General features: G+C 39.5%; 1 protein-coding gene across 1 annotated transcript in view; it reads right to left on the bottom strand.

Annotated features, from left to right (window-relative positions):
- Nucleotides 1–19,886, bottom strand: part of nkd2b (NKD inhibitor of WNT signaling pathway 2b) — a 47,350-nt gene extending 27,464 nt beyond the window's left edge. The window contains exons 1-3 of the mRNA XM_088999321.1: nt 19,607–19,886; nt 19,487–19,513; nt 19,311–19,402 (exon numbers count right to left, since the gene is read on the bottom strand). Coding sequence (XP_088855447.1) covers nt 19,311–19,402; nt 19,487–19,513; nt 19,607–19,631 — 144 coding nt within the window. The 5' untranslated portion in view covers nt 19,632–19,886. The remainder of the gene's footprint in view (nt 1–19,310; nt 19,403–19,486; nt 19,514–19,606) is intronic.
- Nucleotides 19,887–25,762: the final 5,876 nt, after the last annotated feature.

Genomic DNA, 25,762 nt, shown 5'->3' with positions numbered 1-25,762 from the left:
ATAACTTAGGAGTTAACATTTTTTTTCTGATGAAAGAAGACAGTATAAGGTTTTAACACTGTCTTGAATGTTTATGTAGTCCTAAAACTCAATAGTCTTTGGGTCCTGGAATTCAAGTGAGTATGACAAAAACCCTGGTGATGGACTGCACACATTTTTGCACGTCTGAAGGTAAATGAGTTAATGTCGAGGACCCAGGGTTTGGATGACGGGAACGGGTTTGTGTTACAAAAGCAAGTTTCGACCCTCTGTACACCCCCCCCCCCCCTAGCCGTTTGGAAAGATTCAATGTGATGTGAAGAAAGCGAGCCAGGCTTGCACTGTCGGCAACAAAAAAACCTTTCCAAGCTTTGAAGCTGTTCGAGTGTTTCGACAACTAACCACTTTCAGATGGGACTGTGGCATTTTATGAGCTGAGTAAAAGCGATACCTACACATGTGGAAGATTGGGGTCCCAAAAAGGGGTTTGGGGGGGGGGGGGGGGTTGGTAGGCTCAGAGCGGAGAAGAGCTGAACTAACTCCTTTATGATTTTAAATGTGGGGAACTTTCATCCATCTTAGAGCATCATTTATGAAAATAGAAGGGCAATGAGGATGGACATTGGTGTTCTAGTCAAAAAATATAAATCAATAAAGTGAAGCTGTGCACCCTCCCCGCTTGTCTTGTTACATTTTCTTGGTTAAATTGACAGGAAGTCTAGGGGTTTGTGGCGTGTGTGGTTTCATTCTTCCAAACTAGCTGGAGTGTCAGTTTCAGGAATGTGGCGCAGGGATGAAGTTTCGAAGCATTCGGTGAACTTGTCTTGAGGTTTCTTTTTTGTCTTTTTTTTTTTGAAATCCAAGAATAACAAAGTAAAGTGGTTGTAACATTCCAAAAGGGACCGAATTGGATGCGTGTTGCATCACAACGTGAAGAGTTACATGACAAGCTAGGGGAAATTGCACGCTAAATGCTGCTGTGATGGCACTGCAATTTATGTCCTTGACGAGCAATCGAAAACGTCAAAGGCAAGTTTTAGGATGAACAATGTATTGTGCTGTTTTACTAACCCCCCAAAAAAACCAAAAAGAATCCATTGTTAACTATACAGACACTCCCACATATACGTACAAACATTTTGGTAGTAACATGTAGTATTCTCTCCACTTGTACATGTACATATCTTTATAGAGGATATATTTTTTTAAATGTTTATTTTTCAGTACAAACAAATACAGGTTACTTATACAAGCCTTAAAGGACAACCGACACCATTTTTTTGTTTCCTAACTGACATCAGAAAAACGTTTTATAGCATCTAAAATACCCAAAACACACAGGCCGATATTTTTAGTCAAATGCAAAACACCAATAAAAATGACTGAAGTGTCCCAAAACTGCTTCAAAATGACCTCAGAAATGGCGAGTTTCAGAAGGTCCCGCCCCCTTGTTGGTGATGTCACGCCAGGATACTCCAGACACAAAACAATGGCTTCGGAGAGTTCAGATTCGGAGAAGATGCTTTCTTGTTACTCATCCAGTTATGAATATGATTCAAATAGTTCTGAAGAGGAAAGCATAAATGTTCGCAATCGATTAAAGAAGTCATCCCATATCAATTCGAGCCGTCAGGACTCCAATGTAGCGTCCCAGAAAATGCACAAGATGGCGCACAAGCTCTGTTGGAAATGGGCTGATTTGTCTGCTGGGAATTTGTGTCAACTAGTATCAAGTAGTAGTCTTGGTGCAAAACACAACGATTCACCATCGCGTTATTTACGTGTTTTCCTTCTAATTTTGCCATCAGCATGGATCAACACGATGTTTTCAAACCAAACAAAGTACCCAATATGCATTGTGTGTCGCTTTCTCGGTCAGGTATAGCATATAGCTAAAATATACCTATATGCTATAATAATTTGTAAAATAATTTGTAAAATCCATAATTTGTAAAATCACTTCAGATGACTTCTACTGAGCGTACTTCACAAAGATTCCACCGCATACAGCTATATTTTACATTTTAAGACTTGCGCTGAATATTCCAGAAGTCTTGTTTTCGAGTTGCTGACGATTCTTGACGTGACGTCACGTCTGGAACGCATCTGACCGAGAAAGCGACACACAATTCATTTTGGGCACTTTGTTTGGTCTGAAAACTTCGTGTTGATGGCGAAATTAGAAGGAAAAAACATAAATAATGCGATGGTGAATCGTTGTGTGTTGCGCCAAGACTACTATTTGATACTACTTGACACAAATTCCCAGAAGACAAATCAGCCCATTTCTAACGGAGCTTGGGCGCAATCTTGTGAATTTTCCGGGACGCTACATTGGAGTCCTGACGGCTCGAATTGATACGGGAGGACTTCTTTAATCGATTGCAGACATTTATGCTTTCCTCTTCAGAACTATTTGCATCATATTCATAACTGGATGCATAACAAGAAAGCATCTTCTCTGAATCTTAAGCCATTGTTTTGATTCTAGAGCAAGGCAAGACGTCCTGGCGTGACGTCACGAACAAGGGGGCGGGACCTTCTGAAACTCGCCATTTCCGTGGTCATTTTGAAGTAGTTTTGGGACACTTTAAGTCATTTTTATTGGTGTTTTGCATTTGACTAAAAATATCAGTTTTGGGGATTTTAGATGCTGTTAAACATTTTTCTGATGTCAGGAAACAAAAAAATGGTGTCGGTTGTCCTTAACATATATTCCATATAAAATATAGCACTGAAGCAACTTATGAACAAATTCACCATACGAACGAATTCACCTTACGAACGACTGTTCGGAACATATCTCGTTCGTAAGTTGGGGAGTGTCTGTACAGTATGTCAGGTTGCAGTCTGACCTATTGCAAGCTCTCCAGTTTCCATCACACTCCTTCTAAATTTTGTTAAAAACAATTAAATGGTATCTAAGACCTTCTAAAAATAAATAAGAAGCCTCCATTTACAAATATTTAAACCGACAACATATGGGAATGTTTCAAGCGGCCTTCGTTGTCAGTGAGCTCATCGCATGCGCAGACATCTCTGAAGACGGTGTGTGCGCAATTAGAAATGACCATCATCCATTGGTGAAAAAAACGAAGAATATACCCTTGGCGAATCCAAGGATTGTGAAATGAAGTTCATTTGGAAAAGAGCAGCAAGGGGGGGGGGGGGGGTTTATGTGGAAACATACCTTACACACTAAACTGTAATAACCTTCGAGTCTCACTGTGTTTTACTTGGCCGGCAGATGAAACAAGATTAAACACAGACTTGGATTCAAACACTTTTTGCCCAAAAATGTCAGCATGAAGCAGCGGGCTTCCAGCTCCAGTTATTTTCTTTCGAAAACAAACTGGCGTTAACCCTGGAGGGAGCTGCCGGCTACCCCGTCGCCACCGAAAGGCATGCTGGGAAAATGAGTGCTGTCACCGAAATCCAGACCAAACAATCACATCATATGCATTTAAAGGACAACTGACGTCTCCAGACAAGTTGTGTCCATAATTTGTAAAATGGCTTCATATGACTTCTACTGAGCGTATTTTACAAAGATTCCACCACATATAGCTATATTTTACGTTTTAAGACTCGCACTGAATATTCCGGAAGTCTTGTTTTTGAGTTGGTGACGAGTCCTCACCCTACGTCACTGAAGGAACGCTCCTGACCGAAAAAAGGACACATTGTAGCAGTCCTTCCATCACGTCAATGCATTTTGCTGTACATTGGTCTGAAAATGTCGTGTAGGACCAAAAAGAGGCAGAAGAGGGCAACAAAGCGCCATGTAAGGAATTAATCAGCCTGTGGAAACGGGCTGATTAATTCCTTACATCTGGGGTGTCAAAGTCATTTTTTGCCGCGGGCCACATTGTAGTTATGGTTTCCTCTCGAGGGCCGTTATGAATTTGGAGAACCCATTAGAATGTTTAAATCCCTTCAAATATTACATATAGAGCACACAGCAAATTAATGAATAACTCGTTTTCAAATCTGAAGTCAAGAATAATGACTTTTATTGTGGTTGACATCCAAAAATATTGAAATTTTGACTCAGATTTTAGCAATCATCATGGAATTTAACAAGTTTGATTTGCTTTCGCGGGCCGAAAAAAAATGATGTGGCGGGCCGGATTTGGCCCGCGGGCCTTGACTTTGACACCTGTGCCTTACATAGTGGGCAAAGTGGGCAGTTTTATGTAACAATTTAGGCAGTTCGGTCAAATTGAACCAAATTGCGGCTTGGTCTCCTTTTTCATGGCCCACTTTGGGTTTCTTTTGACCCGAATGTTTACAATGTGATACATAAGTTTCCCACAGACAAATTTTATTCATTTTGAGTAAAAATAAACATGAAAAGGCATTCCTGATCATACATGTCTCCAACGCAAGAAAATTTTCTCTATTGAGTACTAATCCCCCCCCCCCCCCCCCCCAAAAAAAAAAAAATCGATGCACCATGCGACAAGCATGAAAGGATCTCATCAATTGATGAGATCCTTTATAATGTGACGTTAACGTCAACTATTCCGTCACCGCAAAGGGAATATTTTTAGACAAGAAACACGCTTTCATTATTATCAGAGCTGTTTTTTTCACGGAATTAAGTTGTCGCCTTCTCTTTGTGCCGTCAGTGGCGCTTTGAAGTCACTCGCGTCTTGTCACTTCTTTTTATGGTGTTTATGCCATTTGCCGCTTCCGGACATCAGGGTACATCCATGTGTAGCCTCACGGCGTAGAATGATAAGATATCAGCGTTTGATTATACACTATATATGATGTTGAGACATCTAAAGGAGCTATAAATAAATTGAAGAAAAAAAAGCTGAAGGCTTGTGGACTTTCATCAAAATAGTCTTCATTACTACAGAATAGTGACATATTCTACTACTAGGCATACTGTATCTATTATCCGAACCGGTATACCTGGTTATATCTCAGTTTTTGAATGTCACAATTGTAATCCAAATCAGTTTTCAAACAAAAATGTCAGTTTTTTAATGCATTGGTTTAGGTTTACGGTTCTTGACCAAACTGAGTGCACCTGAATAGGCCACTCGTGACTCGACCAATAGCAGTATTGCATTGTATTTGGGACAGCAGCCCTCATTTTAAGCTCACATAACTCTAGACCCATATATTTCACGAGTTAACTCCTCCCAACATTCGTAACATTGGTCCTCTTCCCACCTTGAAATCCCATCTCAAAATCCACTTATTTAAAATCGCATTTTCTGTGTAGCATTATTTCTTGTTTCTATTTATAATTGTATTTTATTATTGTATCTGTTTTTTTCTATGATTGTGACTGTAAAGTGTCCCTGAAACCTTTGAAAGGCACTTAAAAATAAAATGTATTATTATTATTATTATTATTATTATTATCACTCCAGACCCATATTATAACTCCCGACCCATATAACTACAGGAATTAACTATTTTTTTCTGATGAAAGAAGAAAGGCTTAGGTTTCTTACACTGCATTGAATGTTTATATAGTCCTAAAACTCAATATTCTGTGGGTCCTGGAATCTGAGTGAAAATGACAAAAACCCTGTCACTGGAATGGACACATTTACACATCGTGTGGCAGTGATTGGGTTCAGCAAAATATTTCAGGATTAGTATAAAACAAACAAAATGAACTGACAAAGTCTATTTGTATTAGGACCCATCTCATTTGGATTGGATTGGATGTAGCTTTATTCGTCTCGCAGTGGAGGAATTTACATTTCGCAGCAGCAAAGTTATGATAGTAAGGGGAAAGAAAGAAGTAGAAAAACAAAATACACGAGCTGCTGAAAAGATAGCCACTCTTGTGGTGCCATATTAAAGTCAAAATAAAAAAAAAAAAAAAAAACAAATAACATGACAACACAAAGACACAGAGACAGAGACAGAGATTTAACACATTTACTGGACTGAAACAGTAAAATTTCAGATTTCCTCAAAACAAGAACAAGTCAGACAGACATGTTTCAGATTTTGATGGAGGTCATCACTCCGCAGAGAACAATTTTACATGTCAAAGTACAATGTTTCTGTCTTCCAGGGTGGTACAATGGAGCTGTGTTGAAAGTCTTCCAAAATACCCTCCATGGACATGTCATGCTCTACACTGGCTCTTTCCATGGGTGAGACTCGCCCTCTGACTCAGAGGCGTCGCGGTGACGCTTATGTGAACGCCAAGCAACATGAAAGAGCGGCTAAATAAGCAACTCGTGCTTGGTGATGAGTGCGGAAGCCGCGCTGGGTGATGATGTTTACGCCGACTGTGAGGTTTGTGTTCGACAAATGGTAAGCCACATGGGAAAAGATAAACAGGCGCAGGAGGTGTGGAGTGATGCGGGGATTGGTTGATCATTAAATGAAGGAAAGAAAAAGAAGGTGAGATGAAAAAGACACGTTTGTCCCAAGAGGTTTGGAAATTTTCAGCTGGTCACGGTATGGTTTGCAATGTTCAATGCGGTTTCGGATGGATTTGGTGTGAAAGCGGGATTACAATAACTGACTTGGCGTAAACAGCAGATAAAGTCAACACTGTCACGATTTGCAAGGTGGTGGTGATGATGATGGACCCCAAAAAAGCAGGCAGGAGGGAGAATCAGAGTGTATTTGACAAATTGTATCCAATAAAGTCAGCAGGAACAAAATTTCAAACAACAAAGTCATTTGAACAAAAATGTCCAAAGTGCCAAACAAAACCATGAGTCAAACATGGCAAGACGAAACAAACCTGACAAAGTCAAACCAACGATGACCTTTTAACTTTCACTGATTAAAATGACCATCACCTGTGCAGCTGCAGGCAGGGCCTTACAGTGCCACCCGTTGGTCAAAAACCAAAACATGACAAAGTTAGGATAGATGATATTTTTCCACCCAAATCCAAGATCACGTCAAGAATCAAACGGACAATCCTTTGATTAAAAGGCGTTTGACGCGTTTGATGCATTGAAAGGCGTTTGATGCATGGGCTAAAAATATGATCAGATACTAATACATCAATACCACTTCATTAGTTTGCCGTTATTTCCAGGATGGCAATGTCATGGAATAAAAATGGCTCAAAACATGGCCAGATGGACTAGAATTTATTGGATTGGATTAGCCTTTATTAGTCTCGCAGTGGAGAATTTTAAAGTGATGGAAGGAAGAGGAAAGGAAGAAGTAGAAAAACAAAATACATGACCTGCTGTAAAGGCAGCCACTCACAGTGGCACCATCTTGAAATCAAATTTCTATTTCCTCTCATTCCCTGAGATCCTCTTTCTCCCTCCACCTCTGTGTCCCCCCCCCCCCCCCCCATGCCCATCGCAGCACGATGGGGGACAGAGCTTTCAGTTGCTCTGCCCCCAAACTCTGGAACTCACTTCCTCCCAACATTCAAGTCCCATCTCAAAATCCACCTATTTAAAAATCGCATTTTCTGTGTAGCTAGTTGTCTTGTTTCTATTTATAATTGTATTTTATTTATTGTATTACATTTGTGATTGTATTTTATGTATTATACGTAGTACCTATGCTTGTCTGTGACTGTAAAGTATCCTTGATAGCTTTGAAAGGTGCTTAAAATGAAATGTATTATTATTATTATTATTATTATTATTATTATTATTAAAAGAACAAGAAAAAATAACATGACAACACAAAGACAGTCATTCAATCTGAAGCACTTTCTGCACCCTCTTTGTTGTATGAAGCAATTCTAGATGAAAGAGGATCTAAGCATCATTTTCACCAGTGGATCATGGTGAAACGTGCACATCTGTTACAAGCTAAATGTTGAAACAAAACACGAAGCTGGAACATCCATTAACAAAAAGAAATTATCTCACATCTCCTGTCCCATGTAAATCCGCTTCAATTCCAAGCCGCGGCATTTCCACATACGCAAAAAAGGGACAATTAACTCCCCTCAGTTAGCGTGCGTGGGGGGGGTCTCGAGGCAGGCTGTCCGTCTTTTCACTGACTCGAAAAAAAAATCAATTTTGTGATCTCCTTAATCTCACAAAGGGGCACGAGGATATGCGGAACTTCACGAAATTATCCCTTGTCGCTTTCCTTCTCATCTTCATATCATGACAAACTAAATCAACAAATCAATCAATAGATCAATGCTTGTATCTCAGATTTCAAGAAGTCACGGGAGAAAGAATGGAAGGTGTCATCCAATATTTTCAGCTTGACCTTCCTCCACCAATCAATGGGCTACAAGTGTGTGAAGAAGCTCCTCCCTACGTGAGGTTGCTACCACAACAGGATCATGCCAAAAAGTGGTTTATTTTATCGATAGTTTTGGACAATGGGAAAACTCACGTGCAGCTGAACTAAACTGAACCAAACCGAAATGTTTTCCTCCCAGAGTCCGGCAGATGTTGCCCACCGACTTCCCTCTCCCCGATGCCTCTAAAACCGCTGAAATACCCCCTCCCAGCCACCCCCCCCCCCAAAAAAAAAAAAACTTAAATCCCTACTCCTCTTTTCCTCTTCCACGGCAACCTTCCACCCCCTACCCCCTTACCCTCTTACCCCCTTCCCACCACATCCCCCCTTCTCCCCGCTCCAGGATTTTAGAGTACAAACCAGGAACAGATGTCTGCTGGGGCTGTGCTGAAAGACCCCGCTGTTCTGGATGCCAGCCACATGCTTTTCATTCAGAGATGAAGGCTCAGAGCTCGCCTTCTTGTGAAGCCATTTTCATGGGGGGTGGTGGAAAAAAACAGACCCTCCAAATGCCTTCAAGACTGTTTAAAAAGAGCTACATATACCAGCGCACCTTTATGTCGCCTCTTTGCCATTTTCGCATCTCAGGTAGTGCTTTCTTTCTTGAATCATGAGTGAGGCAGAGTACCAAAGTCATGAATGACACGTTGGCGATCAAAGTATTCCTTACATCCAGATGGGCGGGAGTAATGTTTCTTGGATGAGATTATACAGATGACAACCTTAACTTTTAAAATAATGTCAATCATAGTCTAATTTTGCTTCTTTACAATGCGTTAGAAAGCATAGCTGTTATTTGCTTTTTCGTTGGCATTTTGTAGCTTTGCACGGCCATATTTTAAACAGAAAGAAGAAAAAAAGAAGTGCCGTATTTTCCGATGTATAAGGCGCACCTAAAAGCTTTCATTTTCTTCAAAAGATGACCCTACGCCTTATACGGAGGTGCGCCTTACATCTGAAGTAATGTTGAGCCACAACAGGTTTCGCAACTACTGTCAGAAGCCATTGACTCCATTTCCCCCTAAAGAACAAGTAGTGCATCACCCCAGCCTCTACTATATAGCGCCTTATGTGGTGTGCCTTATATGTGAAAAACTTACAGGTGCTCCCCAATTTACGAACGAGATACGTGCTCGAGATATGTATGTGTAAGGCTTATTTTAAAATAATAAAATATCAGCCTGCACGTTTTGGGTATTTAGTAAGACGATGCCTAAAGTGACGTCACGTCTGGAACGCCCCTGAACGAGAAAGCGACCCACAATGCATTTTGGGTACTTTATTTGGCCTGAAAACTTCATGTTGATCCGAGGAAAACACGTAAATAACGCGATGGTGAATCGTTATGTGTTGCACCAAGACTACTATTTGATGCTAGTTGACACAAATTCCCAGCAGACAAATCAGCCCATTTCCAACGGAGCTTGAGTGCTATCTTGTGCATTTTCTGGGACGCTACATTGGAGTCCAGATGCCTCAAAATGAGACAGAAGGACTTCTTTAATCAATTGCAAACATTTATGCTTTCCTCATCAGAACTATTTGAATCATATTCTAACTGGATGCGTAACAAGAAAGCATCTTCTCTGAATCGGAAGCCATTGTTTTGATTCTCGAGCAAGGCAAGACGTCCTGGCGTGACGTCACGAACAAGGGGGCGGGACCTTCTGAAACTCGGCATCTCCGAGGTCATTTTGAAGTATTTTTGGGACACTTTCAGTCATTTTTATTGGTGTTTTGCATTTGAATAAAAATATCATACAGCGTGTTTTGGGACACTTAGATGCTATAAAACGTTTTTCTGATGTCAGTTAGGAAACAAAAAATTGTGTCGGTTGTCCTTTAAGGTTTATATAATATGTTTAAGGCTTGTATCAGGACTGAAAAATAAACATTTAATAAAATATATGCTCTATAAAGATATGTACACGTACAACTGGAGAGAATACTACATATGTTGTATGTATGTGTAAGAATTTCTCCACTGTGAGACTAATAAAGGCATATCCAATCCAATCCAATCCAATATGTTACTACAAAAATGTTCGTATGTACCATTGTTCATAACTTGAATGTTCGTAAGTAGGGGAGCATCTGTATGTACACTGTATATTATATTTGGAAAACTTTTGTCATTCATTGTGGGTGCCCCTTATAATCCGGTGCACCTTTTATATGAAAATGTTTAAAAATACACCATTCATTGGGGATGCGCCTTATATTCCGGTGTGCCTTATACACAGGAAAATACAGTGTATACTGTTGGATAAATGTGCTAAAGCAATGGTGTAAGCAATTTTGCCACGGGCCACATTGTAGTTACAGTTTCCTCTCGGGGTTCTTTATGAATTTGGGGAAGCCATTAAAATGTTTCATTCCCTCCACATTTTACATCTAGAACAAAACTTATTATGGTTTACCTATGACAATTTGAAATTTTGGTTCAAACTTTAGCAAGCATCATGGAATTTCACAAGTTTCATTTGCTTTCGTGGGCTGAATAAAATGATATGGTGGGCCATATTTGGCCCCCGGGCCTTGACTTTGAACCTACTTTGAACTATAATACGCACCAAAAAGAAAATATTTTTTTCAAAAGCTGACCTTACGCCACATAATCCGTCTTTATGCGTTTGTGTGACTTAGCGTCCCAGTACCAGTATGCTAAGTCGACCATTGCTAAGTGTGCCCAACGGTGTTTCTGTGTTGTTCAAGCAACAGTCTCAGGCAATAGAAGAGGTTGAAAAACGTCTGTTGATTTGGATTAACGAAAAGCAGCTAGCAGAAGATTGTGTGAGTGAGGGTATTGTCGCCGAGAAAGCGCGCCAACTTCACTCGGATATCATCCAGAGGCAACTACATCAACAACCTTCACAAAGGTAAATAAAACGACTTTATTGTCCAGTACAGTCTGTTTCTTTAATTACAATGTAATGGCACAATTATTTTAAATCAAATAAGGTACAGTAAAGTCTCGTTATATCGATATCGGATATATCGATAGTCCCGGTTATATCGATACTATTTCTATGCACGCACGGAGGAAAATTACATGCAAACAGGGTCGGATATATCGATAGTCCCGGTTATATCGATATTTTTTCGGACTCCCTTGAATATCGATATAACGAGACTTTACTGTATATGTTTTTATGCTTATTTAGTCGAAAATTTAGTTTTATGGGGACCACGAAACGGATTATTCTCATTTTTAATGGTTTCCTGTGGGAAATTAATGTTTGGAAGACACACTTTTCGCCTTTCGCACACTTTCTGGGAACCGATTAAGGTCGTAGGCTGAGGTATCACTGTACTGCATGAAATGTGATCAAAAGCATTCCTTCAACATAAACATTATACTTGAGCTCATCAGCACTGTATCATTTGTCTTTAGTATCATTAGATAGCTTCATTTTATGGATCTCAGCTGATATCAAAAATGATTTATAGTGGCTAAAGATGTGATTTGATATGTTTCATATCAATTATGAGTCATTTATTTTCACAATCCGCGGTACCTGGTGTAAATTATTACACTGGGCGGTTTTATGGGGACCTGGGAATGGATTATTCTCATTTTTAATGGTTTCTTATGGGAAATAAATGTTTGGCAAACGGACTTTTCATCTTACACACACTTTCTGGGAACCAATTAAATTCGTAAACTGAGGTATCACTGTATGTCATTCATTGAAGGTGTGCCTTATATTCCAGAAAATACAGTAATTTACTTCACAGGCGGTATAAAGAGAGTACGGCAGATGTTAAGTGAAAATAAGCGGACCTAACTAAGTGTTTTATTGTTTTTAGGCATTAGTATTGGCAGCAATTATCATTACACTTGGATGAAAGTTAGGGAAGATAAAATTTGACAAAAATTATTGCGTGTAATAAACAAATGATGGAAAAAAAATGCAAAGACAGATAAAAATTCCAGATCAAGTTTCCACCATCAAGAATCATAACGTAAAAAAATGGTGAGTCATTATTATGGCTTTAAATCTCTTTTTTTTTTGCCATTGACATTTACATGACGATCTCAGCTGAACCCTTTTTTTCTACTCCAAATATTTCAATATTAATTTTTTAAAGTGGAATACTGAATGTTTTATTTATTTTATTTTTTTCTTTCCATCATGGAATGTGACGTGTTGACATAGTGGCTCCCCACCAGTAAGTCTGTGGCGAGACTTGAGACAAAAGGCGGTGCTGAAAGGCCAAATTAGCCTGTCATTATTGGGGCATCCCAGCGAGCCTGTTTGAAGCTCTTTTTGCTCATACGTGACAAAATGTAGACCTTGTTGATGTTTCCAGAGGTGAAACACATAGCGAAGCCTCACAGGGCTTTGGTGAACTCACGAACACACTTCTCCAGGCTGGGTTAGGAAATTGTAAGCACTCAGTAAATCCAGACTTGCTGATTTTAGGCGGGGTGGGGTTGGGGGGGGTGAGACTAAAATACAGTTTCAGATGAAGCGAGGGTGTTAGCATCGTTTTCCTTACAGCATCGACGCGACGACATTTTAATACGCATCATAATGCCTGCGACCTGCTGACAACCAACAAATACTTGAACACAAATGGTGCAGCAAGACGTGTAGAAATGCACTGGAGTGGACACATTTTTGCACATCGTCTGGCAGTGAATGATTTAAAAAAATACAGTTGGTCATCCATGTAAAAAAAAGTCGCAAAGCGGAAATAAAGATTCACCTAACAGGTGGAACAAATAGCATTGAAGGATAAAAACTAACAAGCTAGTACCGCCGCTGATAATTTGCTAACTGCTACGGTTTGTTAGAAATAAATGTCAAATGTTGACAGAGTTTACTTATTAGTTTATGAAATGTGATACGATTAAGTTTGCGGTTACTTTCAACAATGCCAAAATCGCTCGTTAGTTATTAGCTATCTATTCGCTAGGTATTAGCTATCGATTCGCTACCTATTATCTACCTATTCGCTAGCTAATAGGTATCTATTTGCTACCTATTAGCTATCTATTCGCTAGCTAGCTAGCTAGCTTGCTATCTATTTGAGTTGCTTCTGGCTTGAGTGAACGCTGGCGCGTGTGGCTGCCGCTGCTCACCCACAGAAAAATACTTATCCTGTGACTGTAAAGTGACCTTGAGAGTTTTGAAAGGAAAGGCGCTTATAACGAAATGTATTAATTATTATTATTATTATTATTATTATTATATTATTATTATTATCATTATTATTATTAAGGAAAGAGCATGCGGCTGTCCACTCGTGCGCTCAAAAGTGGGATTACAATGCCGAAGGCAAGCGGCCAGACGGCGAGTGGAGTCACGCTTTGCCTGAAAAATCAATATTTAAACACGTCTGATCTGCTGTTATTTCTTTGGAAAGTAAAGCCGGATCCAAATTAAAGCTTTATCAAGAAGATTTCCGAGGTTTACACAGACTCGTTCGTGTTGGGTACAGGCCATGTTTGCGCCTCTTTTTCCCGGCAGTACATCAACCTCCTCCCCACCTTCGCCGAGCAGGGGATTGAGGGGTGAGGGGGCGCAGGTTTGGAGGTTCTACTGGATATCAGAGCCCTTTTATAACTCTCAGTGTTGCACTTTGAAGTCGCAGCCAGGCAGCTCAGGAATCCTACTCCCCCTCCCTCCCCTCCGTTTGACAATGAGGAGGAAGGGGAGGGGGTGTGAGGGTCAGAGTTAAACAGCAAATTTGGTCAATCTGCTCCCTTCTATAAAGTCACAAGTAATGCTATCTGTTTAAGACCAAACCTCCTAGTGAGGGGCCAGATGTTGAGACGAGACGCTACCACCTAAATATCAAACCATATTTAATAATAATAATAATAAGAAGAATACATTTAATTTACAAGCGCCTTTCAAAGCACCCAAGGACACTTTACAATTAAAAGAACAATAAACACCAGTACAATAAAACCATAGATTAAATGATAAATAATAAAAGAGCTGATTAAACTAAACTGCAATTTTTTTTATTACACATGCGAGGCTAACTCATGATATGTTAGCGGAGATCGACACGGCTATAAAGTAAATCAAGAATTCATAAGCATATTCAAACACAAGTTGATAGAACCACAATGGACACCCAAGCACTCAACACTGCGCAGTCGTGTTAACGGTTAGCTTGTCGCTTAAACTGCGCTAACGACAACAATTGAACTAGCTTTCGCTAACAATCCCTACACCGCTGTGTAATCTTATTAACGGTTAGCCAGTCGCTTAATCTGAGCTAACAACAATTGAACTAGCTCTTTCGCTTACAACTCCTGCACCACTGCGTAATCTTGCTAACGGTTAGCTAGTCGCTTAAACTGAGCTAGTAACAACAACAACTGAACTAGCTCTTTTGCAAACAACTACTGCGGAATCTTGTTAATGGTTAGCAAGTCACTTAAACTGAACTAACAACAACAACTGAACTAGCTCTTTTGAGAGCAACTACTATACCACTGCGTAATCTTGTTAACGGTTAGCCAGTCGCTTAATCTGAGCTAACGACAACAATTGAACTAGCTCTTTCGCTAACAACTCCTACACCGCTGCGTAATCTTGTTAACGGCTAGCCAGTCGCTTAATCTGAGCTAACAACAATTGAACTAACTGTTTCGCTAACAACTCCTACATCATTGCGTAATCTTGTTAACGGTTAGCCAGTCGCTTCATCTGAGCAAACAACAACTGAACTAGCTCTTTTGCTAACAACTTCGACACCACTGCGTAATATTGCTAACGTTTAGCTAGTGACTTAAACTGAGCTAACAACAACTGAACTAGCTCTTTTGCTATCAACTCCTACACCACTGCGTAATCTTGCTAACGGTTAGCTAGTCACTTAAACTGAGCTAACAACAACAACTGAACTAGCTCTTTCGCCAACAACTCCTACATCGCGGTGTAATATTGTTAACAGTTAGCCATCTATTTAATCTGAGCTAACAATAACGACTGAACTAGCACCTTTGCTAACAACTCCTACACCACTGCGCTTAATCTGAGCTAACAATAACAGATAACCCTTCACAATGTTGGAAGCGAAAACTGAACCAATGTAATTTAAAGGACAACCGACGTCTCCGGACAAGTTGTGTCCATAATTTGTAAAATGGCTTCAAATGACTTCTACTGAGCGTATTTTACAAAGATTCCACCGCATATAGCTATATTTTACGTTTTAAGACTCGCGCTGAATATTCCGGAAATCTTGTTTTTGAGTTGGTGACGAGTCCTCACCCGACGTCACTGAAGGAACGCCCTTGACCGAAAAAAGGACACACACAGCTACACAATAAATATTACATATGGAAAATCGTTTGCATTAATCCAAGGGTGTCAAATTAATTTTTGCCGCGGGCTACATTGTAGTTATGGTTTCCTCTTGGGGGGCTGTTATGAATTTTGGGAAGCCATTAGAATGTTTAATCGACTTCATATATTACATCTAAAGCGCAAAACAAATTAACAAATACCATATTTTTACATATAAGGCGCACCCAAAAGGCTTCATTTTCTTCAAAAGATGATCCTGTGCTTTATACATCGGTGCGCCTTATATGTGAAGTATTATGGAGCCACAACAGGTCTCGCAACTACTGTCAGAAGCCACCGACTCCATTTCCCACTGAAGAAGTATTGCGTGACCCCAGGCTCCACTGTAGCACCTTATAATGTGGAGTGCTTGATGTTTCGAACACTTTGATATATTTATATATTATATTTGGAGAACCTTTTGTCATTTGTTGCCTTACAATCCAGTGCGTCTTGTATATGGAAAAAAATTGAAAAGACACTATTCATTAGGGGTGCTCCTCATACGCCGGTGCGCCTTATACACTGGATATACGATAACTAGTTTTCAAAATTAAAGTAAAAAATAATGACGGCTATTGTGGTTTACATGGGATAATTTAAAATTTTGGTTCAGACTTTAGCAATCATGATAGAATTTTATACATTTGATTTGCTTTCGCGGGCCGAATAAAATGATGTGGCGGACCGGATCTGGCCCCTGAGCCTTGACTTAGACACCTTACACTTAATTATCATGTTTTTTTTTATATATATTACCAACTAAATGCAAAATTTGATCAACATCTCTAATATTACTGGCCTGGGTTTGCCTTCATCTGAAAATAAAGCCACAGACATCGAACCTAATAATTACATTTCACAACATGACACCGTCTAATTCTGTAACCGATCTTAAATTGAAAATATGCGGTCTCAAACTTGCTGCGCAACAGCAGTCGTCGATTCTAGCCCCTGAGGACTTCTTTTCAGCAATAAACTCCAACTGAAGCCTCATTCAAAACATGAATGTAACGTATGAGCAGACAGGCTCGTTTTTTTTCCTCTGCCATGGTACACATACTCATTTTCAGTCTGTATTTCAAAGACAATACAAGCATGTGAGAAACTTTTTTGATTTATTCTCCCCACACACAAAAAAAATCTCCTTTTTTTGCCAGAGTCGGGCGACAGCTGGCATGCATAAAGATGGAAAAGGGGCTGAATATGCAGATGTGGTTGGATGAAAAGGCATGGAAAAAGGGTTATTCTGATTTTAGCACTATGCTACATGTGGTCACATATACTGTATATATTGATGGCATTCTCAGACATGTCTTCTCAAATGTTCTTATTAAAATGTTTGGTGAAATATGGAGAGCTATATTTTTTCTTCTCCGGGCGTGATGGAAGTGACTAATGACGGCAAATAAATCAGAGCCGTGAGCGTGATGGAGGTGCGGGTGGGAAGCACCTAAGTAATAAAAAGCCTTGCACCTTTGGTGGTTTCCCTTCAGGGTGAGTGTGAACTCCGGCACCCCTTTCATTTGCAGCCAGTGGGCGGATAATGACCTGATTTCATCTGCAATCCTTGTATTATAACAAACCACCCACCTCTCCTACTGTACTTGCCCCTCCACGTAAAATGTTATATAAACTGTGTCCAGCTCAAAAACAATTGCAGAAGGCATTGAGGAAGGGAGGTCAAATGTACAATGTCGGGAGCCATAAGAGCACATTTTACACACTCCCTAGGAAGACAACGCTACCTTTCCATGCACTTTTGTTTAAGTATGTGTGGCTTTTTTATCCTATCCGGTGATGGTGCAGGTTGAGGGGGGGCGGGGGGTCTTAGATGTGTCAAGGAAGAAACAAGAGACTTGGCACGGGTATTCACGCATGCTCGTCAATGCACTTTGACTTCTCCTTAAAAGTCAAGAAGTGCTCATCTCCTCTTACAGGGTGTTGTCAAAGCTCCGAGCAGTCAACTTTGAAGTGCCTGACACACTCATCCCATCAGCAAACGTACCCCCCCCCCACACACACACACACTCCTGTTTCAATGGTTTTGTGAGGTCCGGATAACTCCAGAAAAGGAGTGAGGACCACCGTTGCTGATAAATTTAAAGAACTAGTGTTACATTTGAACACTAAATGTCACCCCATTTCCAACTTCAACTTCTTTAAAAACAAATAAATACAAAATGGACTTGAAACTGAAATAACAGCAGTAGTGAGGTTTCTGAATGGCTACATTCAAAGTCCTCACCCCTGTAGTGAATTTGGTTAAAATATCGTTTAATTTTTGTGGTATGAACTTGTTCCTCTCATTACCCACACCCACACGTGAAATGAAAATACACAACAAACAAATCATTTTGAGTGAATTTGTGAGGACCTCTCTGAAACTTTAACAGATGCATATATAGACCCTCTCGAAGCCTTGAGAATGAAAAAACATGAGGACCGGCCAAAAGGTCTTCACTTGTCAAAAATGTCTTCACTACGGATGGTATAAAATGCGAGTGGTCCTCACAAGACTAGTCATACAAACACACACACACACACACACATACACACTCTTGCTCTCACGCACACTGCTGGTATTCATTAATTAAGAGATATCAAAACGTTCAATTTTAAACTCCCACATTGGTTTCACTTAAACATATTCATAAGCACATAGAGGCCATTGCATAGAAGATACAAAGAACATAGGACATGAGTTTACTACAAACATCAATCAAGGAAAATGGCGTGTTTTACAAAGTATCATACATGTCAACCTTGGCTCATAGCTGCCTTTATAAATGATTACAATTTTCAAATAAAAGTAGGAGTATGCTGTACATTATTTGAAATGCTTAAAAAAAATGTGAACACAAGCGAAAATGCAGACAGTTTACCGCGCATGTGCACGTTATGCTTTTATCAATCCGATCGTATGTAGCGATAAAAATATATCTATAATTATACGATTGAGGATTACTTTTGCTGGTTTGCCGTGACAATAGTAGCGATCGGCGTTGGCTACCAGCAGTTGAGACAAACTGAATACGAGCCAAAATGGTCATTGTAAGATTGGTTCACAATTTTAAAAAATCCTGTCTAAAAGTTGTAGTATGCAGTACATTAGTTGACATTGTAAAGAAACGTATAAAATATGGGGAAAATATAATATAAGTAAATAATATAATAATAATAGGTAAACAAGTATGAATATAGGTAAACAGGTATGAAGTACTATTCATTCAAAGGATAGCGGACCCCGTGTAAAATAATCGACCACCAGTTCTGACAAGTTTGGGAAAACCTACTTTAACCTTTTGCCAACCAACTAGAAGCAAGCATGAAAATATAAACATGTACGACTACAAGCGAGTGTGGGTAATATTTTGATTTGAGATTATAAAGTAATGTCAACTTTTTTAGATAGATAGATAGATAGATAGATAGATAGATAGATAGATAGATAGATAGATAGATAGATAGATAGATAGATAGATAGATAGATAGATAGGGTTATTTAAATTATATATGTCAAACCGGATTTACTTGTGAGTGTATCTTGTTAAATATTGTAAAAATGTATGAATAAAATAGCCAAGGTACAGTATGAAAAGTACATCTTTGCATAGACAGGCCATATATAGATTTCAACTTTTCAATACATTGCATAAATAGTGCATGTGATTCATACTTACCCCTCCAGTGGTGCATAAAAATGTAAATACCGTAGTGACCACAAACTTTTTGACTTAATTTTTAATGAACAAAAAAACACCATGTTAGATAGAAATTAAATGTCCGCCGTACTTGCATGTTCTTCATCTTGTGATCCATCCCTCCATAGCGCTCAGATTCGTCCATGCCCCTCCGGAGGAAAGCGTTCACAACAAAACTGTCCCCTGACAAATCAAAAGAAAAAGAAATTAGCGTGAAGAAGAGGATAACTTCAAAATAGTCTTCATGCACTTGTCCATTCGACTAACCTTCTGGGTTCTCTCTGCGCTTGCACGCTTTGGATCATGCAAAACAGACATACTTTGAATTTTCAGTTCATATTGCAAAAGCTTCAAGTGCAAATAATGCGCTATAAAATCTGGTCCTACCGTGTTTGGATTGTAGTTTCCCCATTCTTGAACTCCGCGTCTGGCGATCAATAAAACGGTACCGATTAAATCCGAAGTGCTTCAACTCAGCGTGGTCACATTGTGCAGCAGCCGAACTCCAACTTGATCCAAAGTCCGGTCATAAAATATTTCGTTCATTTAGGAAGTACAGAACGTCCACGAATAACACAGCAAAGTCGAGGAGAGTGATGGTGGGAGACCTTTTAGCTGCAAGACCCTCCTCTCATTTCGCTTGAGTCCGACTGGAAGTGAGGAACCTGGTAAGTGAAACAAGCTCACCAGACTTACTCGGAAGTGTCAAGTTTCCCGTCACCACAACTGCATCCGGTTAAGTCCTTAAAATAAAGCGTAATGGCGAAATTCATAAAGTAACCCCCCACATTTTGCTGAGCACAATACGTGTGGATTTAAAGGACAACCGACGTCTCCGGACAAGTTGTGTCCATAATTTGTAAAATGGCTTCAAACGACTTCTACTGAGCTTATTTTGCAAATATTCCACCACATATAGCTATATTTTACATTTTAAGACTCGCGCTGAATCTTCAGGAAGTCGGTTGTCCTTTAGGTTTTGTTCTAAGTCACATAAATGGTGGAAGTTTTAAATAGAGTATTTTTTTCCTGGTCTCTTTGTTTTAAGTTCACAAAATATGGCAATTGAACAGGGGTGTGTCGACTTTTTATAGTCGGTACATTGAATCATCCCATTCATACTTGCTGGTCATGTCATTTCTCACTATTTCATACAACACTAAATGGTCTTTTAAACCATAGAACCCTCCCCCCACCTCGATTGATTTTGGTGTATAATTACAATTGTACAGGTTAAGGAGCGTGCTAAAGTCAAAGTCAGCTTTACTGTCAAATATGCACAGCACAGATGAAATTAAGGGATATTTAATGGATATTTATTAAAGATAAACTGCTGTTTTGTAGAAGAGAACCTGGAAGAACTCGTTGTACTTTGAGCGTTTCTCACTTCAAAAGCTGCTCCCCACTTTTATGGTTTGTTTCTATTGGCAGGTGTTAAAATAGAATCTGGCTACAGAACACGCGCCCTAATGTTATGACTATGCCATCGCTTTTTTGCCCCCCACTTCCTAACTGAATCATTAATGAGTATTTTGTACACACCACAATCCTGTTAAGTCCATTCCAAAGGAGCGGTTATGGTTGGAGGTGGTCTTCAGTGAACATTTCTGGATTAGAAACATCAAGGTCTTGTTGACGCAAACAACATGAGCAGAATTTTTATCACATTTTTTTTGCTGTCTGACAAGAAAGTAGGTTGAAGGCAAAGCCATAGCCAATCGAGCGTAGAACACTGGTGTCAAAGTCAAGGGCCGGGGGCCAAAACTGGCCCACCACATTATTTTATTCGGCCCGCGAAAGCAAATCAAACTTGTGATATTTCTTCATGCTAGCTAAAATCCAAACCAAAAATTCAAATTGTCCCACGTAAACCACAATACTAGTCATTATTTTTGACCTCAAATTTGAAAACTTCATTCATTTGTTGTGCCCTCTATATGAAATATGTGGAGGGGATTAAACATTATAATGGCTTCCCCAAATTCACAACAACATGGCCGCCGGCAAAAAAATAACATTGAGTGTGGAATAACTAGAAATTCTGCGGGCATGTTTTTTTGTTACTTTTTATGATACTACAAGGACTCCATTTTAAGTCATTCACTGCCAGGCGATTGTGTCCATTCAAGTGCCAGGGTTTTTGTCATTTTCACTGAAATTCCAGGACACACCGAACATTGAGTTTTAAGAGTACATAAATGTTCAATGCAGCGTAAGAAATCTTAGACTATTTTCTTTCATCAGGAAAAAGAGAGTTAATTCCTAAGTTATGTGTCTGGAGTTATCTGACTTTGAAATGGGATGCGGCTGTACAAAATACAATAAAATACTGTATTTATAGAATTTTTATCACTTTATATCCTTCTTCGTTCAGTTTAATACACTTCACTCTTTCTTCCATGCTCATAATGAGTCTCAAACGCAGGGGTGTCAAACTCAATTCACATGGTGGGCCACATATGGCCTCGGTAGATGTCAAATGGGCCGCACCTTTAAAATTATAACATACATGCTATACATAACCAAACATCATTCATTCCATACCAAAACATGTTGAAACACACCAAGCACAAATGTTTCTCACGCATCTCTGTCAAAAAATATGACATGGTCCATGTTTCATTGAAAATTCTACGCTCCTTATCTACTTTTCTCTGTTTGGATAATTACATTTTGGCTAATCAGCGTGTTGAAACCGCGGTTGCAAAAAAAGATAGCGGTTGAAAAAAACACAGCTGTTTTCTTCTACATTGATCGAAGCGGTACCACTCTGCCCCTAGTGGAAAATCCTTGAATTGCACCTCATCAATTCCATGTCGTTTTTGCATTTTTTCCACTTTTAAATTATCCTGCGGACCTAAACAACCCTCCTTAGCGGCCGGTTCCGGCCCGCGGGCCGTATGTTTGACACCACTGCTCTAACGTTTGAATGCCATGATTCCAGAACTTGCTACTGACTAGAACTTCCTAATACAACCGCTACACTACACTCAACAACGTACGATTTCGAAAGCAAATTTATGCAGATAACCTGGAGATGAGACTATTTACTTTCATCAGAAAAAAATGAGTTAATTCCTAAGTTATACGGGTCTGGAGTAATATGAGGTGCAAGCGGGACGGCTGTACAAAAGGCAAAATGCTGCCCCCTCGTGGAAGAGAAAAAAATTACATTAGGTCTGACCAGCGCTGTATCAGCATCGCCTCTAGAAAAAAAAAAACCTGAACAAATTCGGGAATGGCGCTCTACGTCATAGTATCAATTCCCAAATAAATTCAAGACTGGCAGTGAATGAGTTAAAAACATCTGCTTTAAAGGACAACCGACGCCATTTTTTGTTTGTTTCCTAACTGACATCAGAAAAACATTTTATAGCATCTAAAATACCCAAAACACGCAGGCTGATAATTTTAGTCAAATGCAAAACACCTATAAAAATGACTCAAAATGTCCCAAAACTACTTCAAAATGACCCCGGAAATGACGAGTTTCAGAAGGTCCCGCCCCCTTGTTCGTGACGTCACGCCAAGACGTCTTTGCCTTGCTCTAGAATCAAAACAATGGCTTCAGATTCAGAGAAGATGCTTTCTTGTTACTTATCCAGTTATGAATATGATTCAAATAGTTCCGAAGAGGAAAGCATAAATGTTTGCAATCGATTAAAGAAGTCCTTCCGTGTCATTTTGAGGCATCTGGACTGCAATGTAGCGTCCCAGAAAATGCACAAGATGGCGCCCAAGCTCCGTTGGAAATGGGCTGATTTGTCTGCTGGGAATTTGAGTCAGCTAATATCAAATACAGTGAGACCTCAACTTACGAACTTAATTGGTTCCCAGACAGAGTGTGTAAGGCGAAAAGGGTGTATCTAAAAAAAAAATTCCCATAGGAAACCATTAAAATGGGAATAATCCCTTCCCGGGTTTCCATAAAATATAATTTTCAAATAAATAAGCCTTAAAACTACACACAACATACCTTATTCTATGTATAATAAATGTGCTATTGTATTGTAATGAAAGAAATACACTGCATTGTATCATAAAGTCACTTTATTTACATCATTTATAGCTTGATGGAATGGTGTTGGAGGTCGAAGGTCAAAGGGAATTGTTGTTTGGAAAGAGGCGCATTACATGAGGACTGTAATTAAAGAAATAAACTGTGCTGTAAAATAAAATTTTATTTACCTTTTTGATGGTCGTTGATGCTTATGGAAGGAGAGTCACCTTCCATAAGGACTGTTGGTAACTTAACCTCTGGTGCTGTTCGGTCGTGTGCTTCCGCCGAAGATCACTCCGCCAGCCGTGGTGGGTGTTTATTATGAAAATAGTGCTTATTATAAGGTTTAATTTTCATAAATTTGACGTTTGTAAGACGAAAAGTTTGTAAGATAAGGTGTTTGTAAGTTGAGGTCTCACTGTAGTAGTCTTAGTGCGTTATTTATGTGTTTCTTCCTTCCTTCTAATTTTGCCATCAACACGGATCAACACGAAGTTTTCAGACCAAACAAAGTACCCAAAACGCATTGTGTGTCGCTTTCTCGGTCAGGGGCGTTCCAGACGTGACGTCACGGCAGGCATCGTCATCAACTCGAAAACAAGACTTCCTGAATATTCAGTGCGAGTCTTAAAACATAAAATATGGCTATATGCCGTGGAATCTTTGTAAAATACGCTCAGTAAAAGTCATTTGAAGTGATTTTACAAATTATGGACACAACTTGAGGCGTCGGTTGTCCTTTCAGTGCTTTGGCCTACTGTCTCATGAGTTATGAACCGATGTGGATGCTCTTTTACTATCGTAACAGTGCAGCTCCATGTGCAGTTCTATCCCACATCCGATGCGTGGGAATGTTACGAGACGATGTCAATGGAAGACCTTCACATGTGCCGCTGCTGATCGAATGAGTGTCGGCATTTGCATAACTCATTGATGTCAACCTTCACTCATGCTGGCTCGCTTAATTATTGCCTTCACTTCACGTAGCCCGGCTCACAGGATGCAGGCTGCATCCTCCTCTCGTGCCTCTTTTCCCTCCTGCTACATCAGACACTTTCCTTGAAGGGATCACAAACATGCGGGAAAATGTCAGAATGCCAGGATAGAGGAGCCTGGGAAAGGAAGTAGGACATTCAGATAAAATGTCAGGACATCATCAGAGCTATAGGATATACAGTGAGACCTCAACTTACGAACTTAATTGGTTCCCAGACAGAGTGTGTAAGGCGAAAAGTGTGTATCTCGAAAAAAAAAAATCCCATAGGAAACCATTAAAATGGGAATAATCCCTTCCCGGCTTTCCATAAAATATACTTTTCAACTAAATAAGCCTTAAAACTACACACAACATACCTTATTCTATGTATAATAAATGTGCTATTGTATTGTAATGAAAAAAATACACTGCATTGTATCATAAAGTCACTTTATTTACATTTGTGATGGTCATTTATGGCTTGATGGAATGGCGTTGGAGGTCGAAGGTCAAAAGGAATTGCTCTTTGGAAAGAGAGGCGCATTACATGAGGACTGTAATTAAAGAAATAAACTGCTGTAAAATAAAGTTTTATTTACCTTTTTGATGGTCGTTGATGGCTTATGGAAGGAGAGTCACCTTCCATAAGGACTGTTGGTAACTTAACCTCTGGTGCTGTTCGGTCGTGTGCTTCCGCCAATGGTCACTCCGCCAGCCGTGGTGGGTGTGTATTATGAAAATAGTGCTTATTATAAGGTTTAATTTTCATAAATTTGACGTTTGTAAGACAAAAAGTTTGTAAGTTGAGGTGTTTGTAAGTTGAGGTCTCACTGTACTTCAATGTCCGATGATTATGCGACATCAACTAAAGCACCGGTATCAAAGTCGAGGCCCGGGGGCCGAATCTGGCCCGCCACATCATTTTATTCGGCCCGAGAAAGCAAATCAAAGTTGTGAAATTCCATGATGCTTGCTAAAGTATGAACCAAAATTTCAAATTGTCCCAAGTAGAACACAAGAACAGTCAAACTGTGGCCTGCATGTCTGTGGTGTGAAACAGAATTTGAAAGGCGCTTGTAAATGTATTGTTATTCTTATTATTATTCTCCTTCTTCTTCTTATTATTATTATTATTAATGACAGCGAATGTTTCATCGTAGCGTTTGTTTAACAAGTTTGTAACCCCATTTACATTTTTTTGTGTGGAAACGAGATCCTTGAGACAACTTAGGCCAGCAATAGGCAAAAGAAATTTCCGTATTTTCCGGTATATAAGGCGCACCAGAGTATAAGGCACATATCCAATGAATGGTGTATTTTCAAACTGTTTCCATATATTTCCATATTATTTATTATATTCCATATTCCAAAAGACGCACCAGACAGTGCATCTACAATGTATGAAAAAAAGTTGTCCAAATATAATATATAAATAAATTAAGTTTTCCAAATGCAGACACTGCCCTCCTTACAAACATTCGAGTTGCATACACGCAATTATTTTTCAGTACAAATCAATACAGGTTACTTATACAAGCCTTAAAGGACAACCGACACCATTTTTTTG

Source organism: Hippocampus bargibanti, linkage group LG06, assembly GCF_051943395.1.
Source record: "Hippocampus bargibanti isolate YZ-2025 linkage group LG06, ASM5194339v1, whole genome shotgun sequence".
NCBI lineage: Eukaryota > Metazoa > Chordata > Actinopteri > Syngnathiformes > Syngnathidae > Hippocampus > Hippocampus bargibanti.
Note: the sequence above shows the minus strand (reverse complement) of the source record. Positions and strands in the feature narration are given on the sequence as shown.